Source organism: Gambusia affinis, linkage group LG20, assembly GCF_019740435.1.
Source record: "Gambusia affinis linkage group LG20, SWU_Gaff_1.0, whole genome shotgun sequence".
Classification (NCBI taxonomy): domain Eukaryota; kingdom Metazoa; phylum Chordata; class Actinopteri; order Cyprinodontiformes; family Poeciliidae; genus Gambusia; species Gambusia affinis.
The window spans coordinates 15,863,258-15,891,032 of record NC_057887.1 but is presented as its reverse complement, the minus strand read 5'-3'; the positions used below and the strand labels follow the sequence as shown (position 1 = coordinate 15,891,032).

Below are 27,775 nucleotides of genomic sequence, written 5' to 3'. Positions count from 1 at the left end.
AGATGTTTCAGAAGAAAAGAAAAGGAAACAGAAAACCACTCGGGTCGTTTAGTTGCAAAATTTTTATTATCTGTTTAAGTCAATTTCTCATTTTCACTCTAGAAAAGTGGGGTTTTGTGAATTTCCTGTGATATACTGAGACCGGTGCCAGAAAGCAGCTCTGTCTGCACATTCAGACTGTGATCACATGACTGTTTGCAGCTGGGTTATTATAGTAGTGCAGAAGTCTTGACCTGAGCAGGCCAATAGAAACAGGGCGCCAGCAATCGAAATGTAACACTACAGAAAGTCATGGTACCGCCTCAAATTTGTGCAGTGGTCCATTATCAAGTCTACAGGAGGGTGCAGGCTGACCTAGACTAACATGCTTACTTCTATCATCACCTCATGCACCGAAAAGTGTCGTCTAGGAGTCAGCTAATAGTGCATTAATTGTAGATATTGTTCCTCTTGAGTTATCCGTTACGTTTGCACGATTATGTAAACCTCTTTACCAAATTTTCACATGTTTTCATCCACATTCTAAGAAACAGCACAGTGTTCTGCAACAAATTAAAAACACAAACGATTTGACAACAGGTGAGATATACATCAAAAGTTTTACAAAACCAAAAACAACTAAAGGCTCACAAACGAGAGGAGGCGGGCGGATCGGGAGGATGAGGGTGGAGGAAAATCCTCGCTACATCATTTTCAAATGCCCTGCAGGAGGTTTTCCTCGCCACGATTCCCTTCATAATGGCAACATCAAAGTAGGAGAAGACAATCAGAACATACCGAAAGGTCTGAAGTGTAATAGGCCAGTGCAAACACAGTCCGCCCTAAGAACTGGTGCAGGAGGTGAAAAGATGGAGGTGCAGGTTTTTTTATTGCTTGGTCGTACTTGCTGTTGCACCACATTAATACTGACATGCTAAAATGAAGGAGAGGATGGAGATGGGAGGTTGTGTATCAAAGTTTGGATTTATTTCCAGTTTAAGTGAAGATTTAAGGTGTGAATATTCCCCTTTCAATGAAATCCACCGTCGCTGTTCTACATTCTACCTTATATGTCTATTTTTCCAGGTTATTTTGGCCACCGTTTCTTGGCTCAGCCATCAAAGAGTTTCTTCTTTTTCTTCTTCTAAACTTACATTCAGGAGTTTCTAAAGCGTGGCGGGAATGGAAGGAAAAACGTGAAAAGCTGCATGCGAAGGTTGAGAATGAAGCTCCCTGGTCCGAAGCGAGGGGTCAGCGTTGTTTGACCTCGGTAAGGTAGTCCAGTGAGAGCGGATGTTTAGCGTCAAAGTGTCCCAACACTCACTCACAGCACAGTTTCTAACACAGAGGAAGAAGTTAGTAGTAATAAATCAGATTGCCGATCACAGTAGCCCCTGACTGTTTGGCTGGTAGATCAGTAGGAAGGAAGGAAGAAAGTAGAGAAAGAGGAGCAGCATGTATTTCTCTAAAGACACTAACACAATACAGAGCTCTCATATAACCCTACAGATAATAAATAATAAAATAGCAGAAGGATAATCATTCCCAGAAATAGTCACTGACGATAAAACAAGGAAAACGCGTGATAAAAGTGCACCAACAATATAAAATGTCATTCCTCTTCCTTCCTCCTTTTACTCCAGCCGGTTTCCAGCGGCGACAGAAATCTTGAGACGGATGGTCGGGACCCAGGGTCCTATGGGCGGGGCGGGGCGGGGCGGTTTAGACTGGTTACACGATGAGCGGTCCGCGGCGGGGATGTTTGGGACTCTGGCCGTCCCTGTTCTCCGCCCCCTGCTCCGCCAGGTTAATGTTGCTGGTGGAGATGTGGTGTGAGAGCGGATCCAGAGCAGGCCTGAAGCCCCCGAGATACATGAAGTCTGACAAAGAGAGAAACAGAACCATTACTCCATCACCTGCTCATATTGTGTTGAATTTCCCTTAAATTTCTACATTAAATAATCAATGCAGACAGGACAGATTGAAGATTGTTAAAGAAAAAACTATTTTAATTTTAAAGTTAACTGATTTCTCACAGGTTTGAGTCTACTGCATAATTTAAAGCGGTATAGTTCTTTTTAACCTGAACACTCACCCTATCGTTCCCTCCAGCACCATTACATGAACCTTGCAAGAAGACGCAAGTATTAAACCATGTTTATGGATGCATTGAAAGATTATTTTAGTAATCAATTACTGTAATGATTAATCAATTAATCAGATAAAACGCCTGAAATATTCTGCAGATTTTAGATTTAGCCACTTGAAACCTTTTTTTTTTTTTACAGAATTAGATATAATATAAAAAATGCAAATAAACATCTTATGTGTTATTTTTAAAATAATAAAATAAGCATTGCATCACCTAACATAGCATTCCTTTAATGTTTGCTTGATCATTTGTACCAAGGGATGCATCTGCAGCTAAAAATACTTTTCACATCATCATGCTAGAAGTGCTTGACTTCACATCTACACAGTGTGGGACTGATCTATTGATTATTTGTTGGGATTTCTGATCAATAACTGTACAGCAAAACCTGCTTTGTAGACGTTTTAGCACTTTTTTTTAGCTTATATACTCCAATTAACAATTAATCATTTACTATATTAGATGACAATAATTTCAATACTTGATTTATCACGACTAATTTGATCAGTCATGTGACCAAATTGCTACAAAATCAATGCAAGCTACTTAAATGGTCGCATTACTTCCACTTTATCTACATAAAGCGTGGCGTTTGCATCAGGATGCAGCAGAAAACTGTGAATTTTAAATTTTCCACCCTATTAAACACATGCTACATATTATACCATCAGAGATGCATGTTTCATCGACATTTAGACCCACACTGTGCAATTTGTTTGTTAAAATCACTTTAATCAGTTGGAAACAACGTACGGCATATTCTTTAATTTCTTTACCCAGTAAGGATAGAAAAGTAAGTATGTTTAGATTTTAAATAGATAAAAAAAAACCTAAAAGATGCTTTCATTATTTTATAAAACCACCTTTTGCAGTTGAATTGGATGATGGAGACCTGAAAACTATTTTGAAGAGCCAAAATCCGGTTAAAATGTGAAGAAGTTCCAGGGTTGTGATCATTAATCCTACTACAATTTTGTTTCTATGTACAAATAGGAAAAATAAAATTAGTGTCCCTGATGTTTAATCCTTCATCTAACCATGACTCCATACCTAGTCCTCAATGTGCACTGGGCACGACTCCTCATCTGTCCATCCGAAAGAGAGGCAAAGAGGAAATAAAGATGGCGAAGAAAAGACAGAGAGATGGGGGGGAGGGAGGCAGGAAAGGAAACAATGTTCAGGGAAAAAAACAGAAGAGGATGAGAACAATGATGGCAGGATCGAGAAGGAGAGAAACAGAGAAATAACAGAACTTTTACGACACACGAGTAGGAAACATGTAACAACGTTCAGCATAAAACATCATCGTTGGGATGAGGGGGATCTGGGAGCTTGAGAGCGGACGGGTTAAAAATCAAGAAAGATGCAAAGCTGAAGGTTTTGGGGAAGTTTGAACTTGTACAGCGCAAATCAAAATTTATGTTTAAGGAAACAAACATATTTAATCCATATAGCAGCTGACACAGAGCCTACAGAAATGCTGTCATTTCATATTATATTGGCCTAGACAATCATAAGGACGACTCATAAGTTGAAAGGTTATGAGACTGATTTTTAATCAAGCAGGCTCTACATAGAGTACTGCAACCCATTATAATGAAGGAAGGTTCAGTGGAAGGAAAAACTGCTCTGTAAAAAGGTGTGCAAGCAACAGCAAAAAGTAGAGCTTTTAGTTGAAAGTAGATCAAAACCTTTTTAAAGGTTTACTGGAGATTTAAAAGGCTGAGTTGGAGTCATAACACCCCAAAGTATCTAGGAACTGGGCAACAATTGTCACGTTACTTAGTACATATGAGGCCACTTACGCAACGTCAGAAGAGTCTGAACTGACCTAACCTTTTGAAAGTACCGTAGTGTCTTTTTTACATTTCACTGGAAAATCAAACTCAATGCCTTCATGGCACGCTGCACTGATGCAGTAATTTATGCAAAAGGAGCCCCAAGGGAGTGTTTCATCCTTAAACTAAACATTTTCAGAAAACCAACATTTGTGTGCATTTTTTATTTGTTATTGTGATTTCTGATCATTGGCTGTAAGGCATAAGCACTTGTAAATTAAGTCAGACTCCGACCAAGAACCCTCAGCTCTTCTCGCCGTGAACCAACAGGGAGGGTTGGGGGAAAGAATGGAGGGGTCAGAATGATGGATGACAACGGGATGTGCAGATGTTTTTTGCAAAGCGGCTTGGAGCTGGCAGACACCGAACATGAACTTGAATCATTGAGAAATACCAGTTTCACTCACACACATACACCCACACAAATACATACGGGGTTTTTGGGGGGGAGGGGGGTTTATGATTGCATGCAGAAATCACTCATCGGACACCCGACAGAGGCTCTCACTCACAAACACGCAGGGCTCAAAGGAAGAGGAAGGAAACGGTGCACAGCTAATCAGTCCTGGCAAAATGAAGCACTGCAGTACCACAACACCAACGGATAGGCATGAAGAGAAGAAAGAAGGCACCAAATCTTCATGCTTTGCTATAAAAACCCTCTTAGTAACTTTCTTTTTCATTTAAAGTTCACACTTTTGACTGCCGAGTCATGCACTTCTCACTTTTCCTTTCCTCTCTCCTCAAGCTCTCATTGGTCCATGTTCGACAGGTTGCCACTCACCGGCGAATCGGCTGTCGGGAGCCTGCTCATTATCCAACCCCAAAGAGGGCGTGTCACAGTGGGCGACGCCCTGATTGTTATTGGCCAACTCTGGACACCTGGTCCGCCCACCTGCAAGCGAGGGCAAAGGTCAAACAAGAGCAGCCAGGCACAGCGTGAGGGGGTGGAGGCGGGAAGGAAGAGGGGTGAGTCGAGCAGGGAGAAGGAGGAGGAGGAGGAGGAGGAAGGAGGCCATGCTGGAGTGGAGAATGATTAAACAACAATCAGAGGAATATCTGGTGAATACGGAGACTGGAGATAAACTACGTCTCTAAAAGCCATCTTTAGGTTTTCTGCTAAATGATCACAGAGTGTGGACTCAATTTAGACCAAACGTGTTTTAAGTTTGGCCTTCTGCTTCACACACGACATCATATATCAGCAACTTTCCTCTACGACAGGGAAAACAAAGCCTTTACACTTTAAAATGGATCTCATAGTGGGTGTCAGATTTAATTAGAACAATAAAATGTATGAATAAGATGCAATATGAAAACACATTACTGACAGAACAGACATCATACTGCAGCAGATGACTGTTTTCTGACTAAACATTCAAATTAGATTGAAAGTTTTAAACACAATTTCCTTCTACTTTATTTCTCTCTGGTCAGAGAGTTTTAACATACAAGCCTGGGCTTGAAATATTACATTGGTTCAATAAAATAATGTGTAATTTTCCCCTCCTGTAAAGATAAAACCGATTCCCTTTTTTCAGAGGTTTTACATTGAAGGGGTTTAAAATTATTTGAACAAAACAAGACATGTGTGAGAGATAGTCTGTAGACCAGAGTTAATCAATTCACAACTTGATTATTGGGAAGACTGGAAACCTATGTTTTTTTTAAGCACTAAACTCTTCAGAGTGGATGGTGTTACTAAGTGAGGACCAAATATCAGCAATTTTTAATAATAATAACTAGATGTAAGCAGCTATTTAAAATGTATTTTCCACAACATGCTGAGTCATAGTTGGGGTTCATCGGGGATGTGAGAGAAAAAAAGAACCAGAAGATTTTATTTGTTTTTTTCTTATCTTCGCTATTAAACACTTAATATTTTAATGAAACAAACTGGTCAGATTTTCTCAGAGAAGTCATAAGGACTGTTGTAGGACTTTAGACCTACAACATGTAAAGGCTTCTGGTCTAGAAAAATGACAGATTAGTCTTTTTTTAAAAAAAAAAAAACAGCTGCAGAACCCAAGTCTGCTTTTGACTAAAAGTCAGTGGATATTTGTGGTTTAAAAAACTCAATTTGGACGTGCTGTGGTGGCGTAGGGGGTAGCGCAACCCACATTTGGAGGCCTTGAGTCCTCGACTTGGCGGTCGCGGGTTCGATTCCCGGACCCGGCGACATTTGCCGCATGTCTTCCCCCCTCTCCCTCCCGCTTTCCTGTCAGCTTACTGTCATATAAGGGACACTAAAGCCCTCAAAAGACCCCCTGGTGGGAAAAAAAAACAAACAAAAACTCAATTTGTTCTCATCCTGAATGGTGACCATGAATACACCTACGAATATGAAACTGAGCCTGAATTCACTGCCTTTAAAACACATCCTCAGTTTATTGTCTCTCTTTAAACTAATGCTTACTGGATTTCCATAAGTCCTCCATAAGTTGACTAAGTTTACAGTGTTTCTGTCCATTTTTCAAAACCAATGGGGAGCATTCAGGGTTTATCTGCAAGAGCTCACATAGATGCACACACACACACACATGTGATTTCAAACCCACACGTTCTGTTACAGGCTGCACAGGTGCTCTCAACCTAGAAGGTCTTTAGGTCCTAACAGACACCCACAAAAACACCATTCACAGAGAAACTAATTTACATAAACATGTTTTATGCTGTCGGTTTGACAGCTAACCTCGTTATGTTTGCATCACACCAACCGTTTGATTAACCTTCAATCGCTCACTGTCCTCACGCACAAACACACACAAACAAGGAGCAGTGCTCATGGAGAAGCTTTCTGATTAACCACTGAAACAAATTTCACCTTTGTTAAACATAAAAAATTCTATGTAGCACAGACAGCCAGAAGAAGAAGAATCCAATGGATGAGTGAATCTTTACATTTTATACATATAATTTGGAAGAAATTTTGAAATAATTCTAAGTTCTTCATATGTGTCAGTAATTTGCAAAACAAATAATAAATCTGATATTCATGTTATTTCAGAATTGATTTAATTCATTACATACTTCTTCTGCAACAATTCACCATAAAATAATTCAAATTATTACTGGTTCAACATTAGACATACAGCGAGCTCACTTCAGACCAATCAACTTGACTGGAGCAGGGTTGGACCCGCACACTGACTTTGGAGTGAAAGTCGGATGGATACAATAGAACATCTGCTGCCCACCATTAAATAAATTAACCATTATTCATTTATTTAATCAATAATGAAATTAATATACATACTTTTTTTAAGTGCAATGACTAAAAGAAAACAATCTGTAAAGAAAAAAAAAAAAGAGGAAGCATTCACACCAGTAAGGTTCGGTCCACTTTATTGAACTCTAGTTAATTTGCCTGGAAGTCCGGTTCGTTTGGAGAAGAGTGGAAGTGCAATCCAACTCTAATCTGCCTAAAAACCCAGATCTCATGTGGTTAAAGTGAAGTCTTACGTGGTTCGAATGCATATGTGAACAGCAAGTGGACCAGAAAACACTCCAAAAGCAGGAAACAGACTCTAGTGCAGTGCCTTCTGGGTAAATACAACCAAAGAAACCTCTGTATCTAGCGCTAGTGAAAAAATTGCTCTTGGTCATTTGCCAAAGACAAAAAAGAAATCCTACAACCGCTAAAATCTAATCTCATTCCATTTTTGTTAACATTTTGTGAAGAAGGAAGTTGCCCTTAGTGTCTTCTTCAGAGGTTTTCTTGTTGTTTCCTTCAATGGTTCTTGGTGAAGCGCCTCCACAGGTGAGGGGAGGAACACATTTTTCAAAGGGTTTGGATCATTTGACACTGTGCATTGTGAAAGAAAACCGCACCAGCTGAAAATGTAACCAATGTTTCAATTTTGGTTCCCAATCAAACAGGTGCGAAAACACCCTAGTTTATCTGAGTGTTTATTTTAATTTTTAAACAAAAGTGATGGCACTTTTGTCCCTCCATAATCATGAAGATGCAAAACAAAGAAAAAAAGCAAGACAGCAGACTTAATGATAACCATGAGTTATTAGGAAAACCTAAAGCAGCCCTTTTGTCCCTTATTAACCCTGTTAGAATCAATTTGATTTAAATATAATCAGGGTTTAAAACTGATTGTTGTTTTCAACATGAATACCACGATCAAAGAAAGAGCTTATTGTGATTATAATACCTAAATATTCACCCTAGCTCAGATGATTTAGACCTATTCAGACAAAACCGAATGCATTAAAACATAGATAGCACCATCTACAGGACAAACGATGCCATTGCATGTGTATCGTTCTTTTTCTCATTATTTTTAGAGATACACAAATTTTTAATCAGAAGGAACGTACACTTTCTTCATGACCGAAGAGTAACAAATGCAGAGGGAGGTGACCCACTTTTGGGCAAAAGGTGAGGGATTAGTCTCATATTTACCTTTCCCATTTGATGGAGAGGGGCAATCCTCTTCTGTTACATCATTTCCCTGAAAGAAACCGAAAAAGCAAAATTCTGTAAAACATGAAATTGAAAATGAGCTCAAGTGACTCTGCCTGTATTTGTGTTATAATGACCTCTGAATCCTGTTCCTCTACATCCATAGAGTAACTGTGTCCCTTTGACTCCCTAGAAAACTCCTGAATAAAGGAAAAAGGAAAATCTCAAGATTTCTCAAGAAATAAGCAAGATCATCATGCAGCCATTTCCGTCCTCTTTTCATACTCACCCCATCCTGGTGCGGTGCAGCTCGGCTCTCCATGGGAGCGTCCCGGTCCTCCTCGCCGTCCACCTCGCCCACCTCGTCGGCCCCCACAGGCTCTGCTTCGGCCCCGGCCAGGTAGGACCCTGACATGGAGGACATGGTGTCAGCACTGATGTGAGAGTGCTGCGAGTGGGACGAGGCCATGGACATTACTGACTGGGCCAGGCTGCTGCTCACCGGGTCTGATGGACAGAAGGAGATACAAGTGATGGACCAGCTCAAGATTTGGATGATTTTCTGTTTTATATCCAATGTATATTTCGTTTAACCTCAACAAAAATAAGGTTCTATTCTTCCTCTGAACAGCAAATACAAAAAAATGCCTTTGTCCTGAACCTAGAGGGACGTGCCTGGATAACCATCCAGATCAGATGCTTGGACCACCTTAACAGACTCCTTTTGATGCAGAGAAGCAGCGGCTCCACTTTGAGCTCCCCTGGATCATGAAGGCACTCACCCTCTCTCTAATAATATTTTCTCACCTGATAGTCCCGTAGGTTCTATCCAACTAGGAACCAAAACTGCATTGTTTGTTACATTTTCAGTTGATGCAGTTCACTTTCACACTGCGCTGTGACAGAGTATCCAAACCAATTGAAACACTTGTTTACCTCCTCGCCTGTGGTGGCGCTGCACCAAGAACCACTGAAGAAAACAACCCAAAAACCTCCAAAGAAGACACTGAGTGCACCTTCGTTCTTCACAAAATGTTAACAAAAATGAAGTGGCATCAAATTTTTGCGGTGGAAGAATTTCTCTTTTATCTTTGGTTATTTTTTCCCACTAGAGTTAAACCCTTGCATTTGTTTTGACTGGATTTACCCAGAATGCACTGTGCAATGGTTTGCTTCCTGCTTTTGGATCAGTCTCCAGTCTGCTTGCATTCATATACGCAGTCGCTTAAGAACGACACAAGAGTTCACAAGCGGACTAGAGTTCGTAGAGTTCGATTGCACATTCACAACTCCCCAAACGAACACAGACTTTCTAGGCAAACGAACTAGAGTTGGGTTAAAGCGGACTAGACAGGGCTGGTGTGAAAGCACCATCAGGCTGAGTTCAGAGGGAGCCTTTTCGATCTGCTTGTACAGCACAGGTCAAAAGATTGAAATATTCAAACTTTGTTGCTCATGACCTTTTTCTGCCAATGTCACCTTTCATTACTGTATTGTCCTGCTGTGATATTTTTAACGTCTGCCACAAAACCAGCTGAGATTTGAATGCAGTCATGGGGGAACGTTGGTACACCACATGATTCAGCAGCTTGTAAAACCACCTTTAGCAAACGACCTCTCATTTCCCGTCTGACTTTAACAGCCTCTCTCATCGGTGTGAAGGAATTTTGACTCGCTCCTCTTTGCAATGTTACTTCAGATAATTGGGGTTTGTGGGTATTTCTTAAGGTCCCATCGCAGTATTTTAAATAAGTTAAGGGCAGGATCATTCCAGGACATCACATCTTTAATTTTCTATCAAATCTGCTCTGCCTCTCTCACGCCTCATTATAAGATTACCCTGAGAAATCTCTAATAACTGTTCTTTACCATTTTTTTTTACTTTCCAATTTGCATTATTTTTATGTCATTTCAACTGATAAGTGTATGTTTTCTCTTTATTTTTTTCTTTCCAAGGAAGCTACACCAGGTTTGGCGTTCTGTTTGGATGTGGTGCTTTCTTGATGGAGAGTATCGGCTGAGATAAGGCTGGTAAAAATCTAAACCTTCTTCCTTTCCTGCTAAAGCTTTTCACTTTTCATTAAAAGTACTTTTACATCAGTTCTTCTGTTTCTTTTTGTCTTTCTGCTCAGTCTTCTCAAACCCCCAGTCGATTCTGATGAGCCAGGTTCTAAGAGGAGTTTTTCCGTCTCTGTTCCTACTTGCATGCTCTGTATGAGGAATTGCTGTAAAGTCAACAACACAAGCGATTCTCTACTGCCGCTACATCCAGGAGAAGTGAATGCTGCAAGGTAATAACACGATGAAATCTGCCAGAGAGAAATAATTTGGATAATGAACTGAGCTTAATGCACTATTTGATAGGAGCCATTTGCTGAAAGAAACAACACAGTCAGAACGGTAATTAAGCCAAAACCAGACAAAAAAACATACATTTTGCATTTAGGAAGAAGTTAAAGGATTTTGTCTGCAAATATGTTCTACCCAGAACTCCTCAAGTGGCAGTTTTAGCTTAACATGGTTGAAATTATCCTGTTAAATCTCCTATTAAGCACCTTTTGCAATGCAATGTTTTATGAAATTATTGCCTTAATTGATAATTGATTCAATTAAATTGATGTTTAGTCAAGCAGAAAGCTTTTTACATGTTGCTGTTAGAAGTGTTTTTTAGATGCAGATGTGTCCTATTCTACAAATGATGATGCACAGACTGAAGGAATTACCTTATTGGCTATCAGGTAATAAAACATTTATTTTCTTATTTAAAAAAATAAATTCAATTATTTATTTGCATTTTTTAATGCATTTCTAATAATGTATATAATAAGCTTAAATGAAAATTCTGCAGAATGTGCCTATATATATATTTTTTTTTTACCAGATTAATCAAATAATAGATTAATTGGTAAATGATTTTTACATAATATTTGGTGCAAAGCAGCAACAACCTCTAAAATGTGAATTACTCTGATGAACAACAGCTGTTTCGTTGTTATCAACTAAAGGTAATAATTTGAGTGTTTCTGTTTGTTGGTTCAGCTTTAGATAAAGCTGGAGTCGTGTCTGTGTGTTTGCGGACCTTCAGGGGAGGTGATGGTGGAGGAGAGAGGGGTGCCGGTGCAGGGCGACTGATCGATGGCTCCCGATGAGGAGAGAGTCAGGTTCTCGCTGTCTGGAGTCACTCCGCACTGCAAGACACAGCAGTGAGCTTACAGTGCTGCACGATCCAATATTTAAAGACACACAAAAGTAGAAGTGCAAACTCATGTTCCTCTCACATTCTTTATAAAACATGCAGACACAGAAACGCACCTCCTGCTGGTCCACTGTCAGTTTGGGACGACATGCATCTGATTCACTGCAGGATTTCTCGTCCTCCTCTTCCGGAAGCACAGAGGAATTCTGGGAAAGTGATCTATAATAAACAAGGTTGCATCAGTTTCTGAATATTTTCCTTTCATTACATGAGATATATGTGATGACCTAAACTGGTAGTACAAGCTTTGCCCTTTTTGTGCAACACTTTTTCTCCTGGACTTTGATATTCACACTTGTTTTAGGAAAGAAAGAAAAATCAACTAAAGGAATGGATGTAGGAGACAAATGATGAAGGGGATAAGCAAGAGAGGAACAATTAAAGAAAGAAAAGATAGACGAAAAAGGGAAAAAAATAAGGGAGAAAAGATTCATATGTGATATGGGCTGAAGTTGACAGATTTCTCCATCGTTATTTATTCCTTTTCCATATTTATCCAGACATGAAAAACACTTAAATCAAAATCCAGACTTTGTCAGTCTGCATAGGAATACTGTCATACACTGTTTTTGGAAACATATGTTAAATTGATGTGTATTAGTTATTCCCCTGCATAAATTTTCACAATTTTTCTTTTTAATGATATTCTTGATGGTCTGGAGTTCGACAACTCTGCAACAAGGTTTGTTTTCAGGCAACATTGAACTGCGTCTTCTGACGAATTTGACTGAAGATGTCTTAAAGATCTGAACAATAAAGATTTACGTTTTTAATGGACTCACTTTGAGCCGCTCTTTTTCAGTTTTAATCCCTGACTGGAGTTGGACTGGTCGAGAGGCGAAAGGGAACGGGTCGGTGCTGGGTGGGGCTCGCTGCTATACGGTGGCAACGCCCCGGTGACGTGGCTGGGACCCGAATGGAGAGGAGGAGGAACCACCGAGGACGTGCTCAGAGGGCCGTTCAGCGCCTCCAGGAGAGAAACGGCCTCATAGCCAGGCGGGATATGCTCGGACGCCTGCTGCAAGAACACCAGGAAGGTTAGCTAGAAGTGGAGGACAGGGATATTATTTCCTTCTTCCAGTTTCAGCGACGCTTCACCGAATGTTCCTCTGAGTCCGACGTCTGGGAGGTGATGACGGGGTTAAAGCTGGTGGGTGACAGAGGACTGAGCTTCTTCCTCATTGCTCGAATTTGCAGCAGAGCTCTAAAGGCTAACAGGAAGATAAAAGCAATACAACAATAACATCAAAGATTTATGTAAACTAAGCAACTAAACTGCGTTTCTGTAGAGTTGTTCAAATAGTCTCCCACAAAGATTTTGTCAGAAATGAACACAACGCTTATATATCTTTAAATATCTGTCTGCCTATCAATATATATCTAAAGATCTATCAATCAGTCTGTCTATTGATAGAATAAAAAAAATAAAAAGCTGATTGTAAGGGTGCCGGTTGAAGCCACTTTCTGAAAAAGCATTTAGCGAGGTGAACTCACGCAGCCTGCAGATGGGGCAGCAGTTTGCTTGGTAGCGCAACGTGTCTGCGCAGGCGTTGCAGAGACACAAGTGCCTGCACGGGAGGATGAGGGTGTCTCGCACATCAGACAAGCACACGACGCACTCGGCACTGTTGTCGCTGATCTCGTCGTCGGCCACCTGCAGGCAAGAAAGAAAGACTTTTAAAAGAGCCGTCCTAACAAAGGAGACAGCTGCGTCAATTTGTTGTATTTTTCTGCCGCGTCATTTCAGATGAGAGACGGCTTAATTCTTTCTGTTTTTTATTTCTACCTTTGATTCCTGACTGTTGTATTTGTTCTCGATCCCATAGATCTCCTGCAGCAGGTAGCTAACTCCATCCACCTGGGAAAAGAAACACAATAAAGTCAGATGGTCTCAGGGGTCAAGCATAAACAGGAACTTATATTTTGTATTAAAAAACAGCAACACAATAAGGGGAAGGAAGGGAAGAGGAAAAAAACAAGTATATTCACCACTTGCTTCTGCTTCAGAGGTTTTACACAGTAACTCCCATCCATATGCTGAAAAAATGGCAAAGAATTGTGTTAATTTAAGAGTTTATTACTGTTACAGTGCAGGGTTCCTACATTTTCCCTTCAGTAAAATACAAGCACTTTTCAAACATTTTCAAGGTAAGATGCCAAACTTTTCCAGCACCACACTTTGGAGTTAAAAATATCATTTATTACTGTTATTTATAACATATTGTGATTATACAAAATTATACGTTTAGAAATGTCTCTCTAACAGAAAATTTACAGCTGGCTGGCCCAACAGCAACACACTAATTTAACAAAAAGTCCTGAAATAACATGTAAAATATAAGTCACTGAGCCATTAGGAATAATAAATATTCATCACACCGAAACAATCCAAACAGATTGTGTTAAGGTAAATGACCTTCCTACTCTGAATGTTTAAATACAATATACAAAAGAAGCCACACAAAAAAGTCTCTGCAAACAGAAATAATTTTAGTAATTCTAACAGACCTAAAACAAGAAAAGCTTACTCTGATTTAACTTCAGACAGTGAGGCAAAAATATGTCTGTGTCTCTTTACTAGGTGTGTTAAAATATCTGGTTTCAGCTGCAAATAACTTTTTACAAATCAAATGTTTGATTGCACTTTGTTACAAAACTGTGCAGTTTTGAATTTTAAGGACTTTCCAAACCTTGAAAACAACTGACTGAAATTATTTTCAAGGATTTCAAGCACCCAGACATTAAAAAAACTGAAAACCAAAAGCCTATTTTTAGCTGTAAGAGCATTATGTTCCTGCAGCCTCACTGGTTCTGACTCATAAAACAGTCTGGCTTTACCTTTTCAAATGTCGCCAGTAGGATGTGAGAGTGGCCCAAATGTTCTGGAAAGATAAAACACAGTGGATCGCCTTAGCTTCAAATTCTGCTGCAGTGCTTTCACGCCATCTATCAAGCACCAATGTAAGAAGCTTGATAGAGCGTCTTACCTTCTCCCTCGTCTACGACAGCCTGGACGACCATAGGGAAGATCTCCTTGTCCATATCAAACAGCAGCTGAGGAGAGGGAGCATTTGTTATTCTGCACAGGCTGCCTTCCCCCTCCTGCAGATTCACACGGGCCTGTTTTCAGTATGAGGCGGCTTACCTCCTCGTCCGCCCATTCGCTGAGGTTGACGGTGTGCGAGGGCAGGCAGAACTGTTGGCAAACTCCCCTCTTAAAATGCACCGTTTCCGACTGCAGCGAGCTGTCCTGTGGCAAATAACTGCACAGGGGCAGAAAGAGCAGGACCAACGGGTCAGCAGGAGAAAAAAAACTCACTGCTTCTGTACACTGAAGCTGCTAAATAAGCCATCGGGTTGCAAAAATGTCCTAGAAACTCTGCATAAATACATTTCCATCAAAGGAGGGAAAGAGGCATTTAAGGGATTTTACTTCTATATGTCAAGAGGAGATTAGGAAACACCCGCCTACGTTTGGACGAATATCGTCCAAACATTTTTGTTTTGCATAAAGATGGCTCTTTATGCAAAATATGCAAACGCCTACACTCAGAACATGAGGGATAACATTCTTAAGTAAAGCTGGACCTGGTTGGCAGAACATGCATGAATATGAAAATCTGAAGATGGCAGCGTTCTGTTAAACTAAATGTATGTTTCACAGTTTATTAATGAATCTACTACTTTTGGCCCTTTCTAGCGCAGAGTAAAAAAAAATTTAGATTTAGATTAATTTAGATAATTCTACACAAAACTGTTTGTGAAAAATTTATTAAAAATTAACAACTGAGATGTTTTTGAAGCATTTAGAATTAGACAATCATAAAAACATCAACATAAGAACAAATCAAGCTTGGACTGGATAATTCTCCACTGAAAACTCACTCTTAAGTGTCTTGTTTTGTGAGCTGAACGTGTCAAAACAGTCCAAATCATAGGCCTGTTTGTCTTTTGGATTTTTTCAGTTGAACACACAAAGCTAAAAATATTTAATAGCTTTGTAAAAAAGAAAAGCTGAAGCAAGTCTGTTGCAGAGCATCATCATCAGCCTCCCTGAAACTCACACACTGTTACTTACACTGGCACTCCGTTGTGAAACTCCTCAATGGCCTGGTAGTAAATGGTGATGGCAACCTGTGTGTCGGCGTCGAAGGTGAACTCGACGTTGTAGCACGCCCTGTTCTTTCCCGCCGCCTCGTCGCCTGGCAACTTCAGGTCCTCACTACACCTGGACAAAGGTGGGAAAAATGCAAAAGTAAAAGTTACGAATGTCAAGACTAAGCTTGTCACAATAAGCAATAAATCAATTAATCGCATTTTAAATTAACATGTGACCATTTTCATTTGCATGCTTGTTTAGTTTGTTTGATCTTGAAAGAGATGCTGCTTTTTAATATTACTGAGGAGCTGCTATTTAAATTTGACACATAGTACAAAGCAGCTAATTTGCACTTCATAATCAATTTTATTTCTTGTTTTGTTTATTTATTTGGGATATTTAAAATGTCTTCCAGTTCCAGTGTTAAGTCTTCTTTCAAAATTATAGTTCATTCATATTTGAGAGGGTATATTTGCATTATTATGCCTTTGTCAATATATTATTTGAAGATGGTACCAATTATCGTTCATCACAATAATTTCTGGGACTATTTATCGTCCAGCAGAATTTGCATTGTGACAGTGTAAGTAAGAAGTGCCTCAGCAACAGGGGGTCATTGTAGGGGCTTAATTTGATTTAAACCACTCTAAAAATGTGGGTGTTTGTAAAAAGAATAAAAAATCAAAGGGTGTGAATACTGGGATTTAATTTGCAATATATAGTCATGAAAAAGAAACTAACAAAAAATCCATTGAGATGAAGAACATTTTGTCATTAATGTGTATTTTCTTCATTATAAGTTCTGTTCTAAAATTTAACAGCTTGTGTTTACCTCTGACATGTCAGCAAGACAAAAAAGCATGAATGATTCAACACAGCCTCTAAAAATATCAGTTTTACTTTGGTCAACCCTGCTAAAAATAGCAAGGTTGACCAAACCCTGAACAAGTTAATGACATGCGCGTACCTCACGAGCCGCAGCGTATCCTTTCGAATGTTTATAAGGCTTCGTAGCGTCTTTACTGGTTCCTGGGGTGGAGGAGCTGCATACGGGAACTGAACACAAAGCAGAAAACAAATTTTAGATGTAAAATACATGTTATGAGACAGAGGAGGGTGAGAACTTTGTTTTCTCCTAAGCCAGACCAGAATTCTTCCTCTTGACCGCAGCAAATTCAGGGTTGCACAATGACCTCTATCCGACTTAACCTTAACGCCAAAGGGCTTTGGGTGGTCAGCAAAGATGCAGTTGGTGCTGACAAGTGCTGAGTCTGGGCTAAAAAAAAAGCTCAGATTGAGTCTTTTCAGGGACAAAGCTGACACTTCAAATCAGCTTTTCCTTTTTTTCTCCCTTTTATTTCTGTACTAAACAAAGTACAGAAAAACCTTCCAGGGTCAAACAGAGTTTCTTACAGCACTAAATTGGTCTTTGATAAGAATGTAAAAACTCCTTTTCCAATTGGCTCCACTTATTGACTTTAGCTACTAACAAAACGTAAAACTAGTCTAAATACTATGGCAAGTCATTTGCATACATAGTCTTGATAGTCTTGATATCAACCAGAAAATTTACCCCAAACCACAATGGCAAAACTTACTAAGTAATTACAATTGTTTCAACAAAATGTAAACTAGTCAACTAGTTTTATACTCTTACTAGTTATTGGTAAACCTGAAGAATACCAAGTTACTAATAGGGGTGGGCGATGTGTGATATTTTTTATCACAATAAAATTTATCAATATTTTGTTCTACTATTGTGATAACAATAAAATTGACAAAAAGAACTGTTTCATTTCTTTTTTAGCCTGCTGTATTGCTATGTCAGCATAATATAGCAATCACAAATATTGCACAAGTCCAGTTGTAATATTCTTCTTTAGGACACAAGTCACATGAAGAAGCACTGAAATGCATTAAGTTATATTTTTACATTTATTGATATTTATTGATTTTCTCATTGAAAAAACTGGAGAAAACAGTAAAAATAGCAATTCTGACAATACGGACAGTTTTGTTTTTCTTAAAACATTATTAATTGGTATTTATCCTGACAACTATGAATCAAAATTCTTATGATAAGAAATTCACCACAATAAATGATGAATAATATGATACTTGCCCATCCCCAATGGCTAGAACAGCCTGCTAGTTCACTAAAAGCTAATTTTGGCCTGTTGCATAACTAGAAAATCCCATAATATGCGCTAATTAAATTATTGACACTTTTTAGCTGCGCTGGTCAAAGTTCCTATACAGTTTATATTTCAGAATTCAATATTTGCCCAGGGATGTGATGTTAAGTTACTAGTAATAGCTTTCTTTAACTTTTGCAACAAAGTATTGGAATAAGTGTGAACAAATTTCAAACTGCCGTAGGGCTAAGAAGTTAAGAAACAGCAGGCAAAACTTCAAAGATATAAAATATTAACTCAAACGGCTTGCCGTAAAACTCCACACGTCGTTTATTTTGAATTCTGGTCTCTGGTTTATTTCCCAGCAACTCTTTCTCTGTGTGTTTGAAGCCAAAAGCTGCTGAATAAGCGCAAGGGGGAAGCTGGGGTCGTTTGAGGATCTCTGGAGAAGAAACGTGCAGGATGTGGTCGCGATACCTCGACAGTACAACCCCTCATCTGAGCTCCCGTGTGTTTAACGGTGTTTGTGTGGCTGAGAATAACACCATATTCAGCACTATTACACATCTGGGCTCAGCGGGAGTCACGCCTGCAAACCACACAAACAAACACACACACACACACGCATACACACACACAGGAGCTGGTGCTGAAACGGGGCATTCACTGAAACCTCACTAGCAACCGTGTACGTCACAAAACTCACGGTACAACAACCTACAGCTGTGTTTTTGTTTTTAACTCAATTTGACCAAATTATTGCAATAACTAACATTGTGGCATTTGAAGTAAACATCCAAACATACTGGTGGGGAGAACAAGAATGTCTGCAGTAGTTTTGATGGTAAAAAGAAAATAAAGCTCCCAACATTACAAGCGAATAAAAAATAACTTATCCTAACCATAAGTTACCACAGTTGAACAGGTTAAATTTTTTTTTTAGAATAACAGGATCTTATGGCACAAGTTCTCTGTTAGAGATCTTCAGCTATTGGTGCTAATCTAAATGTTTAGACAAACTTACTTGTGAAAACACAAGAATTACAAATACCTTTGAATTAGAACAATACAAACATGATTTGTGAATAGTTACACCTCTTGTTTTTCTAATTAAACTTGATTTGTGAAACTAAGATTACGTTGTTGGAACTTGGGCAAAATGTTATAAAAATGCATTAGTTTTTTTCTTGTGAGATCTAAACTAAAATAGTCATCTGGTCTTGTGAGATGTTAAGTACTTTTTCACACTAAGATAAAATTTACAGACTTGTCTTGTTAGTTTTATATGGCAACACAAACACGTCTTAAATCATTTTTATTTTTTAGCAGGAACCCTTTTGATTTGGGTTTTTCCACATCTCCTTTTGCCCTGCAGTTACAGATTATGTAATGCATCATGAGTTTCTGTACATGTTCTCATTGTGAAAACAGTCACTAAACGGGATACATTTTAAATAACTGGTAACAGGCAGCTTTTGGACAAGTCTTCATGTAATGCTCACTTGAACATTTACTCTCAGGTCATTTGACACTGACCATTTTCCAAACAGGCTGACCTTGCTGACCTGGCATATAAAGCCAAAAATATCAGCAGTGGATGGTAAAATCCATTCTGTGAGTACAATGAGTCCATTGAGAAATTATTGGCAGTTTTTGCAATTGTTCTAATGTTTTTTAGTCAACATTGAGGAAGTAAACCCATTCACACTGACAAGGACATAAAAAGAAAAAAAAAACTTCATTTATTGATATTTTCAGATCTTCTGCAGTAGATTTCCTGGTGTACAGAATATGTTGGTATGCAGAGGATGTCAATGGCAGCAGTTTGTAAAATTGTTGTGAATGTTATGAAACATCTTTCTCACTGTAGAATATACCTTGACAATTTCTTCCCTAAAATTATTGCCATTCCTTCTTGAAATGTCTAGGAGTTTACTTTTTATCAACCACCCTGCAATTTCATTTGTTGTGGCGTAAAATCCATCTTCTTTTTGCGTGGTGTAAGAATTACTTTCTGAGAAACCCATAAATACAGCCTGAGCCATTGTCATACTTGTGGCGCCAGTGTGGTGCGGCAGACAGAAAGCAAAACAGCGGCTAAAGTCTGTGAAACCAAACACTGTTATACAATGCTGGTAAAGCATTAAAAAAAAAAACAACAACAACAAAAAACACATAGGCAAAAAATAAAATTTTATTAAAAAAAAAAAAAAAACAACACTGAATCCTGTGCCCACAGGAGGATTATACACTCAGAAAATCAAGGGAAGACTGTTCGCCTAATTTTAGCCCCCGCAGTGAGAAACAGCAGAAGCTGAGAAATTGGTGCAGGGAGAGACGGAGGAAAGCATTTTTATATCAGCTTCCGCTCGTCTGTGTCAAATTCTGCTTCTCCTCTGCAGGCAGCAGCACTTTGACAGTGCAGCTCTCTTCAGTTTGACCTTCAGGCTCTTGATTGAGTTTGAACAAGCTCTCCAGAGAATGTGTCGCTTGTCAGTCTCGCTGCATGTGGAGTCGGCAGATAATGATTATCCTGTCTAATTAGTTTATTGAGATGAAATAAATTTCAATCAGTGATGGTTTGACAGGCTGCTAATTGACTTTGAAGAAGCCAAAAAGTCAGCAACTCCCTTTCACATCACAGCAGGAAAAAAGTCAATATGCTAGTCAGTACAATGATTTTGTAGATATTAATACATAATCCTGACATATTCTCTCATTAATGTGGAATTTAACCAATAGGAATAAATGTGGTGATTCTAATTGACCTGAAATCAAAAGAAGTTTGGTTGGATTTAATTTCAGACAGAGGGTAAAAATAGATGTATATACATGATAATGTATTCAACTATATCTGAGTACATTAGCTAACAGGGCTAACATAGTGGTTCCCAAGCTTTCAAGGAACATCTTAAGAAACAGCATCGCTTGATATTATTAGAAACAAATGTGCTTAAATGGAGCAAAAATGGTCATTAATAGTAAACGTGGGGAGGTGGTACTAACAAACCACAAATCAAGACAAAGTTAAACTATTTTCCACTGGAAGATCTCACTCAAAGTAGACTTTAAAATTAATCGGCAGTGTGAAGAAACTTACTGCTACTGGTCTGCTCCCCAGGAAGTTGAGATCTGTGTTTTCCCCGAACAGGTACCCCTCCGGATGCGTGGAATCAAACTTCTCCCCTCCCATGATGAAGTGGTTGGCGAAGTAACTCCCTGCAAAAAGAGAATGAGAGAATCACTTTTAGACCAATCTGAAACAATACAAGTTAAAAAAAAACATGATAAGAACATAAGTGCCTCAGTTAGAGAGGGTGAGAATGTCCCTATTGTTTGGTTAATGTTAGTTTTTGTGGTACTTTAACCTTGTTTAAATAGGATGTGGAGTTGCAGTTCTTTAAGAAACCATAAAATTCAAACCCATATACCTTAAGGAATAACTCTGAACTTAAATTCAAGGAGAAACTATAGCCATGGTAAAAACTAAAAATAAAAAAATGATCTCAGTTGGTCAGTATTGGGGAGCCATTTCTGCTAAAATTAAATAAATAGGGAAATAAAAAAATAAGTAATTGGCTTCTTTACTACTATTTATATTTATTCAATTCTAGATCTATGAATTTATTTATTTAATTTTGGCTGAAATGACTCTGCATAAGTCTTCACCAGGACCTACAGTAACTTAGAATTTAAAGTGTACAAAAACAGCTGAAGTGTTTGAAATAACTACAACAGCACATATTACTTAAAGTTCCTAAAAGTAAGATGCTTTTGCTTTTAGCAAGAATCTTTTAGTCACTAAAGCTAAAACTGCAGTGTTCAGATATATAATAACAAATTGCTGTATAACTTTGTATTGACTGTACAAATAACTCTGTTGGAGGGATTATTTCTGAATCCTGCTCTATTTGGCACCATATTGAAAGTATTTTGTGAATAGATTATCATATCCTAGAGACAGAAAAGCCAAAAAATTTTAAAGTATGACAATCACAAGAAACACACCTTTCATTTGGTTTTCAAAGCAGGTATATAATGTTATATTTGCCTACAAAACAGGTGATATTTCTGTCACAAAATTTCTTTCTGACATCAATAGAGCCTGTTTAGTCATACCTACTAACACAAGAAAGTAACAGAAATCCCAAAACAGACAGTTTTTTTCTTTAACATTTTTTTTTTTAAATAATCTTTTGAAAGTGAATGTGTCAAGTGAATATTAAACATAGAAAATAGGAGGGGGTGGTAACATTTGCTTTAAAGATAGTCTATACAGGAAATGCAGGCGACTTCCTCAGAAAACATAGGTTATCTTTAACTGGAAGAAATTATTTCTGTCCACGTGATTATGAACTGAAATCCTGAATTTACTAAGAGGAAAAGCACAAAGCTGCAGCATGAGGCTACAACACAGTTGTATTATCTGTGACCAACAGCTAAAGCAGAGTCAACAGCCAGACCACCGAGGAAACTATAAAGGCTTTTTGAGTGTAAAAATTTTATTATTCAGGAAATCCTTCCTTTTAATGATAACTAGGTGCAGCAGGATTGTTTTTTCTTAATTAATCCAAATTAAGACTGTAGACTTTGCATGTATTACTTTTCATTCATTAATCTTTGGCAACTAATTTTGTTTTCTCTTTTGTTGAACTGGCACCATGATCAGAAATCCCATACTGCTATAGTTTACCAACCACAAGATGAAGGCAAAATGACAGAGTTTGTTAAAACAATAAAACCTTCACATCTAAAGGGAGGTGTACCTTTGTTTTATAGAGTTGGTCCCCTTCTAATGAAAAATTTATTTGATGTGCGAGAAAAATTTTAAAAGAAATGAAAGACATGGTTCAGTTGAAAAAGCCGATCCAATGAGTCTAAAAGGCCTAAAATACAAATTCATATTTTAGTCCATTAATTAAATTATAAAATTGATTAAAAAAAAAAGAAAATGAATTGCTGGGGAAATCAAATAAGTCTTTGATGTAGAAAATTTAGAAAACAGTCAGTAAGCAGCCTTTCAGATGCTTAGAAACTCAAGGTGGACAACAAGAAACTTTAATGGACATGTTGCTTTCTAATGACAGGCCAGGTTAATACCATAAGACTGTAATGGTGGTTCATCGTCTCAACTCATGACAAGCAGCCATGTTTCCACATGGGAACGAAGTCATAGCTTCTCTCAATGATATTTTTGCCACACAATGACAGCCATTTCCACAGTGGAGGGGAAAAAAGGCTCATTGACGAAGCTGCCTGTCTCTGCTCTTCGTCACATTTTTATTTGCACCAGGTGGGAAAAGTGGCCTTGTCACCAGATCCCACAGACAGGAACTGGGGCTGACAGATCGGTTTCACTGGCTGCAGCCACCATCACCTTCTGCTTCAGGCTACCAATTCACACAGCTGCCGTGGCAACAGTGGCATCCACAAATCAACATTTCTCTCTCCTTTTTTTTTTTTTTTTTTTTTTTTTTTTTGAGAACACAATTATGCAATCAGGTTTACAAACAAATAGCACTCAACATTTATCTCTTGAGGTTTCAGAACTCTATTTGGGAAAAATGTCACGTTACTTCATGCCTGATGTAGCTTTAGCTTCAAAGAGTAATAATATCTTGACGTGTTCAGACACAATCTTGTTTTTGAGGCTAAAATAGGATTAAACCTAAATCAGGATGGAGAAGCTAAGCATGATGTGGCAAAGAAAAAAAAAGCCACATGGCATTTAAACTGCTATGCTGTTTTGTTTTTTTTTTAATCACATAATTCCTTTCAAAAGTATTCATTAAACTTTATTGTTCACATTAGAAACACAAAGTTCAATGTCATCAATTCATTGATATTTGCATTATTTTAACCATTGATATTTGTTCTGATGGACAAGCGCAAAGAAGTCCAGAATTGTGAACTGGAAGCATGATGCTCCCCATGCTGTTTTCACAGTCACAGGGGGGTTGATTTGGGAGAACTTGTGTAATGTCAATATCATATTTATTTACACAGTACATTTAAAAACAACACTTGATCAAAGTGCTTTACACCAGCAATCATAAATCAAAAGATTGAACAAAATTACTATTAAAAAAATACCAGCAAAATCATGCATTTTAAGTCTGTTATTCCATATTTAGTAGAGCTTGTCATTCACCAGTGACCTGAAAAGTGCCATCAGAAAGTATTGTATAAATTTCACAATTTTTAGTAAGGTATGCCGCTTTGGTAGAAATTTAGGTCTCATTAAAAATTATTGATCCTCTTTAGAAGTTAAAGAACCTCCCAGTAGGTTCAGGCTTCAAGTGTCTAAATATTATGTTTGTGTTTTTTGTGTTTTTTCTTCTTGTCAGCCTTCACAAAATGTGATGTCCCATATTTTAAAAGACAGTAAATGTTCTCTTTTTATTTATTTTATTTATTCAAAATAAGCAATTATGGTGTAATTAAAGAGCAGAGCCAGGAAGGAGTGATTCAAAAAAGACACAAATAGAATGAATAAGTGAAATAATTAATGTTGCAACTTATCAAAGATTCTCATAAATGTATAAATAACATTTATGCGTGTGCCGTTATGTGACAAGGGTGGAATCCAATTTATATGAGCAGCCATTACCCCCATTTGCCCACCCCATGGTGACGCCACTGCTAGAAAAAAAGTGGAAAAGGATAGTTTTTTTTTTTTTTTTTGTCTAGCCGATATCTTAATCTTAATCTTCAAGAAATAAACTAGAATAATCTATTTAAGTCCTACAAATAATTTTAACTAAAACTTCAGCATTAATGGTGAGAGGAGATGGTTTAGGAGGTGTTCTGCAGGCCCGTTAGTTAACCAGGTTTATTGATGGAGCTCAGAATAAAGCGTCTGCAGTGATCTTTGGAGCAGCAACCCACCCCAGGCCGACCTGTTGTTGACTTACCAGATTTCGGCGGATAACGATACACCGAATTGGACGGAATGTCCACTTCTTCCACGCCTATGTTCTGTCTGCTTGTTAAAGCTCCCATTTCCAGTCAAATAAAGACCACACGGCCGAACGGGCATAACACTTCAGGGTCGCTTTGTGCGCTGCGGCTCTTTATTCGCTATCATTTAATCCAGTTCGTGCGGCCCCTGTACATTTCTGTCGGCTCCGAGCCTCCGCCGTGAATGTGACCGTCCCGGGGATTAGTATAGTTGTTGTCTGGCTTATCCGTCCTCTCTCTCTCTCTTTCTCTCTCGCTCCCAGTGTATGAGTGATTTTTTTCCTCTCTCTCTAACCAAAAAAAAATAAAAAATAGAGGTAGCAGTCGCTTTAACAGATGGGAAGCGCTCTCGTGGTGGACCAAAGCCAAAATCTCCGAGCCTAGATCGCTTCTTCACCGGACAGTGTGTGGCAAAGAGTCGCTCTTCGACACCTCCGGCCCGGCTGAACGATGATGATCATGTATCTTCCCCCCCAACACACACTTCTTTCATCGGTGCTTGGCGTTGCTAGATCCTGTCAGAGAGCCTTGTGGATCCCCATGACGTCACGCAGGCACAAATCCTGACCGTGTTTTTTTTTTTTTTTTTTTTTTGCGCAGTCCCCCCCTTTCGCTCTAGCAGCAGCTAGCGGCTAACGGCTGCTGCACTGCAGTAGGTGGCTCCGTGCCTAAAACCAGATGAGAGACATTTAAAGCTCTCTAATTTAAGCCATCTGATCTTAAAACGAGGACAATCAGATAATTCAAAGCGCTTAGTTTTGTCAAACAATGAAATAAAAGTCGCTAAAATAGATGTAGTTTATAAAAAAGAAAAACTCCTGAGCTGCAGGTGGACGATGGACTCGATCGCTTTTATCTGGCTAAGTAAAACAAAGACAGAAATAGAGATCTACGGCTGTGGTTTATGATGGACTCCTGTTCAACAGAGGGCAATGTAACGGCTACAAGCAGTAAAACACCAGAGGGAAGCGGAGCGGGTTAGCTGAATAGCCAATCAGAAGAGGCTAACACGGGAGGGAGGAGCGTCGTTGCTGGTTAGTAAAGATACGTCAGCGCGTCCACCATGTTGTGAGTGGCAACTTCGCTTTCAGAGATAGCAAAAAAGAAAATAATTCTCAATTGAAAAAAATACCAAAGATTAAAATTAATTCAAATTAATTACTGACTGGTTGTTGAAACTTTTAAGTCAATCCAAAAGCTCCAAGCTCCAGTAAGCTCCACTGAGACTAAGTAATGAACAATTTATTTGAATTAGCTGTGTAAGGGATAATAAGGGATGCATCTTAAGGTTGCAGGATCATCAATCAAACTCAATCAAACTTTATTTGTATAGCACATTTCAGCAGCAAGGCATTTCAAAGTGCTTTACATAAAATCAAACACAAAAATACAATGCAACATAGAATCAACAATAAAAACACAACATAGTCAGATTCCGTCAATAAATTTGCAATTGATTACGTTTTGAATACAACTCTAAACAAGTGGGTTTTTAGTTGAGATTTAAAGGAAGTCAGTGTTTCAGCCGTTTTACAGTTTTCTGGGAGTTTGTTCCAGATTTTTGGTGCATAGATGCTAAATGCCGCTTCTCCTCGTTTGGTTCTGGTTCTGGGGATGCAGAGCAGACCAGAACCAGAAGACCTGAGAAGTCTGGAAGGTTGATACAATAACAGCAGATATAAAAGCAGAATAACAGCAGTGGAGAGACTTTAAAACTGGTGTTAGATCATAGCTCTCTAGAGTTAGGCATTACTTTTATTTTAGGACATTACATGTAGTTTATGATCTGAACACTGTTAAAGATATGAAGGTGTTTACTGAAAATGTTAAATATAACATAGTGTTATCATTATAGATGAATGAAACATGGACATTTCCATGTAATACACAATGCTAGAACTGCAGCATCTATAGGGCATTGCATGGAGGTGATTATCCCTGGGTGCTTTCGCAGTGACCTTCAGCTTGTCAGCATTGTTGGGTCTGGTGTCAACTTCCTTTACACAGTACACTTTGGGGTTCTATTCAGGCCTAGGACCACTGAGTAACTGTCCAGCTTCTGACAGCATTTTACATGAGCTAAAAAAACAAAACAAACAAGCAAAAAAAGGAGCTTCTGAGAATGCTTCTGAGAGCTCTAATTCTGGAGTGGCCAACCTCCTGACATCCCCCCGCCGACCCCTGTAAAATGCATACCCAAATTAAATTAGATGCAGTTTCTCAATTCTTTGGAGCATATGCAGAAGCTTGATCTCTCTGTGTGAAGGTAACACACTGAATATTTAACATTTTAAGTGGTACAAGGTGAATTTATTTGGATATGGAGGTGAATTTAATTGGATATGGAAAGAGCATAGGCCAGCACAATTGATTGAAATGGGTGTCAATCAAAAGAAAAGAAGCTGATGGCCATTTTGGCTTAATGATATGGGTGCAACAGTAACACCCCAAAGACCTGGATACAGCTTCCTATATCACATAGGCAAAGTTTAAAAGGATTTTATACTGTGATTTTATAACACTTTAACAAAATCATATTGAGTTATTCAGAAGTACTCGATAATTAACTCCTTAATGACTAGAGGTCGCTACAGTGGACAGATAACCGTTATCTTGGATCTGAGTTGGTAGATAATTTCTTTGCATGTAAAGCACTTCATTGGAATCTAGCATACTAATTACTACACTGTCACCTAGTGGTCTATTAGTGTAAGTTCACAAAAATCAATAAAAACCAAAACTCATTTGGTCATTTCTTCTATACGGGAACCTTTTAGGTAAACCTGGTAAGATCAGACAAATGTAATCCTAAAAGTAATTAATTATATGTAAGTAGGACATCTAAACACCCCGCCTCTCGCCCGAAACGTTAGCTGGAGACAGGCATCAGCACCCCTCCCAATCCCACTAGGGACAAGAGTGTTAGAAAATGGATGGATGGA

At 38.6% G+C, this 27,775-nt stretch overlaps 1 protein-coding gene across 8 annotated transcripts; it reads right to left on the bottom strand.

Moving 5' to 3' along the window:
* Window positions 1–44: 44 nt before the first annotated feature.
* Window positions 45–25,788, bottom strand: rnf157 (ring finger protein 157). Of its 8 annotated transcripts, XM_044102422.1 has the most exons (20): window positions 24,788–25,762; window positions 20,974–21,092; window positions 16,706–16,794; window positions 15,718–15,867; window positions 14,785–14,902; window positions 14,627–14,693; window positions 14,478–14,521; window positions 13,629–13,676; window positions 13,426–13,497; window positions 13,134–13,293; window positions 12,738–12,850; window positions 12,422–12,657; window positions 11,696–11,798; window positions 11,463–11,571; window positions 8,673–8,890; window positions 8,521–8,583; window positions 8,384–8,432; window positions 4,754–4,864; window positions 3,182–3,216; window positions 1,723–1,859 (listed from the first exon to the last, which is right to left on the bottom strand). In XM_044102422.1, the coding sequence occupies exons 1-19, from the start codon at window positions 24,873–24,875 to the stop codon at window positions 3,182–3,184; spliced, it is 1,992 nt and encodes a 663-aa protein (XP_043958357.1). In that variant the 5' UTR covers window positions 24,876–25,762; the 3' UTR covers window positions 1,723–1,859. The 8 variants fall into 8 exon arrangements, 6 of the variants coding, with proteins under 6 accessions (XP_043958352.1, XP_043958354.1, XP_043958355.1 ...); XM_044102417.1 differs by lacking the exon at window positions 3,182–3,216 and having other exon boundaries at window positions 45–1,859; window positions 24,788–25,788; XM_044102419.1 differs by lacking the exon at window positions 3,182–3,216 and having other exon boundaries at window positions 45–1,859; window positions 8,673–8,791.
* Window positions 25,789–27,775: the final 1,987 nt, after the last annotated feature.

Bases quoted from the DNA above. Each gene is read 5' to 3' on its own strand.
- rnf157 (XM_044102417.1), bottom strand. From the start codon at position 24,875: ATGGGAGCTTTAACAAGCAGACAGAACATAGGCGTGGAAGAAGTGGAC. The intron at 11,799-12,421 runs GTGAGTCCATTA...TGTTTATTATAG, and splicing joins CTGAAAAAGAGCGGCTCAAA to ATCACTTTCCCAGAATTCCT. The intron at 8,433-8,520 runs GTCATTATAACA...GGTTTCTTTCAG, and splicing joins TAGAGGAACAGGATTCAGAG to GGAAATGATGTAACAGAAGA.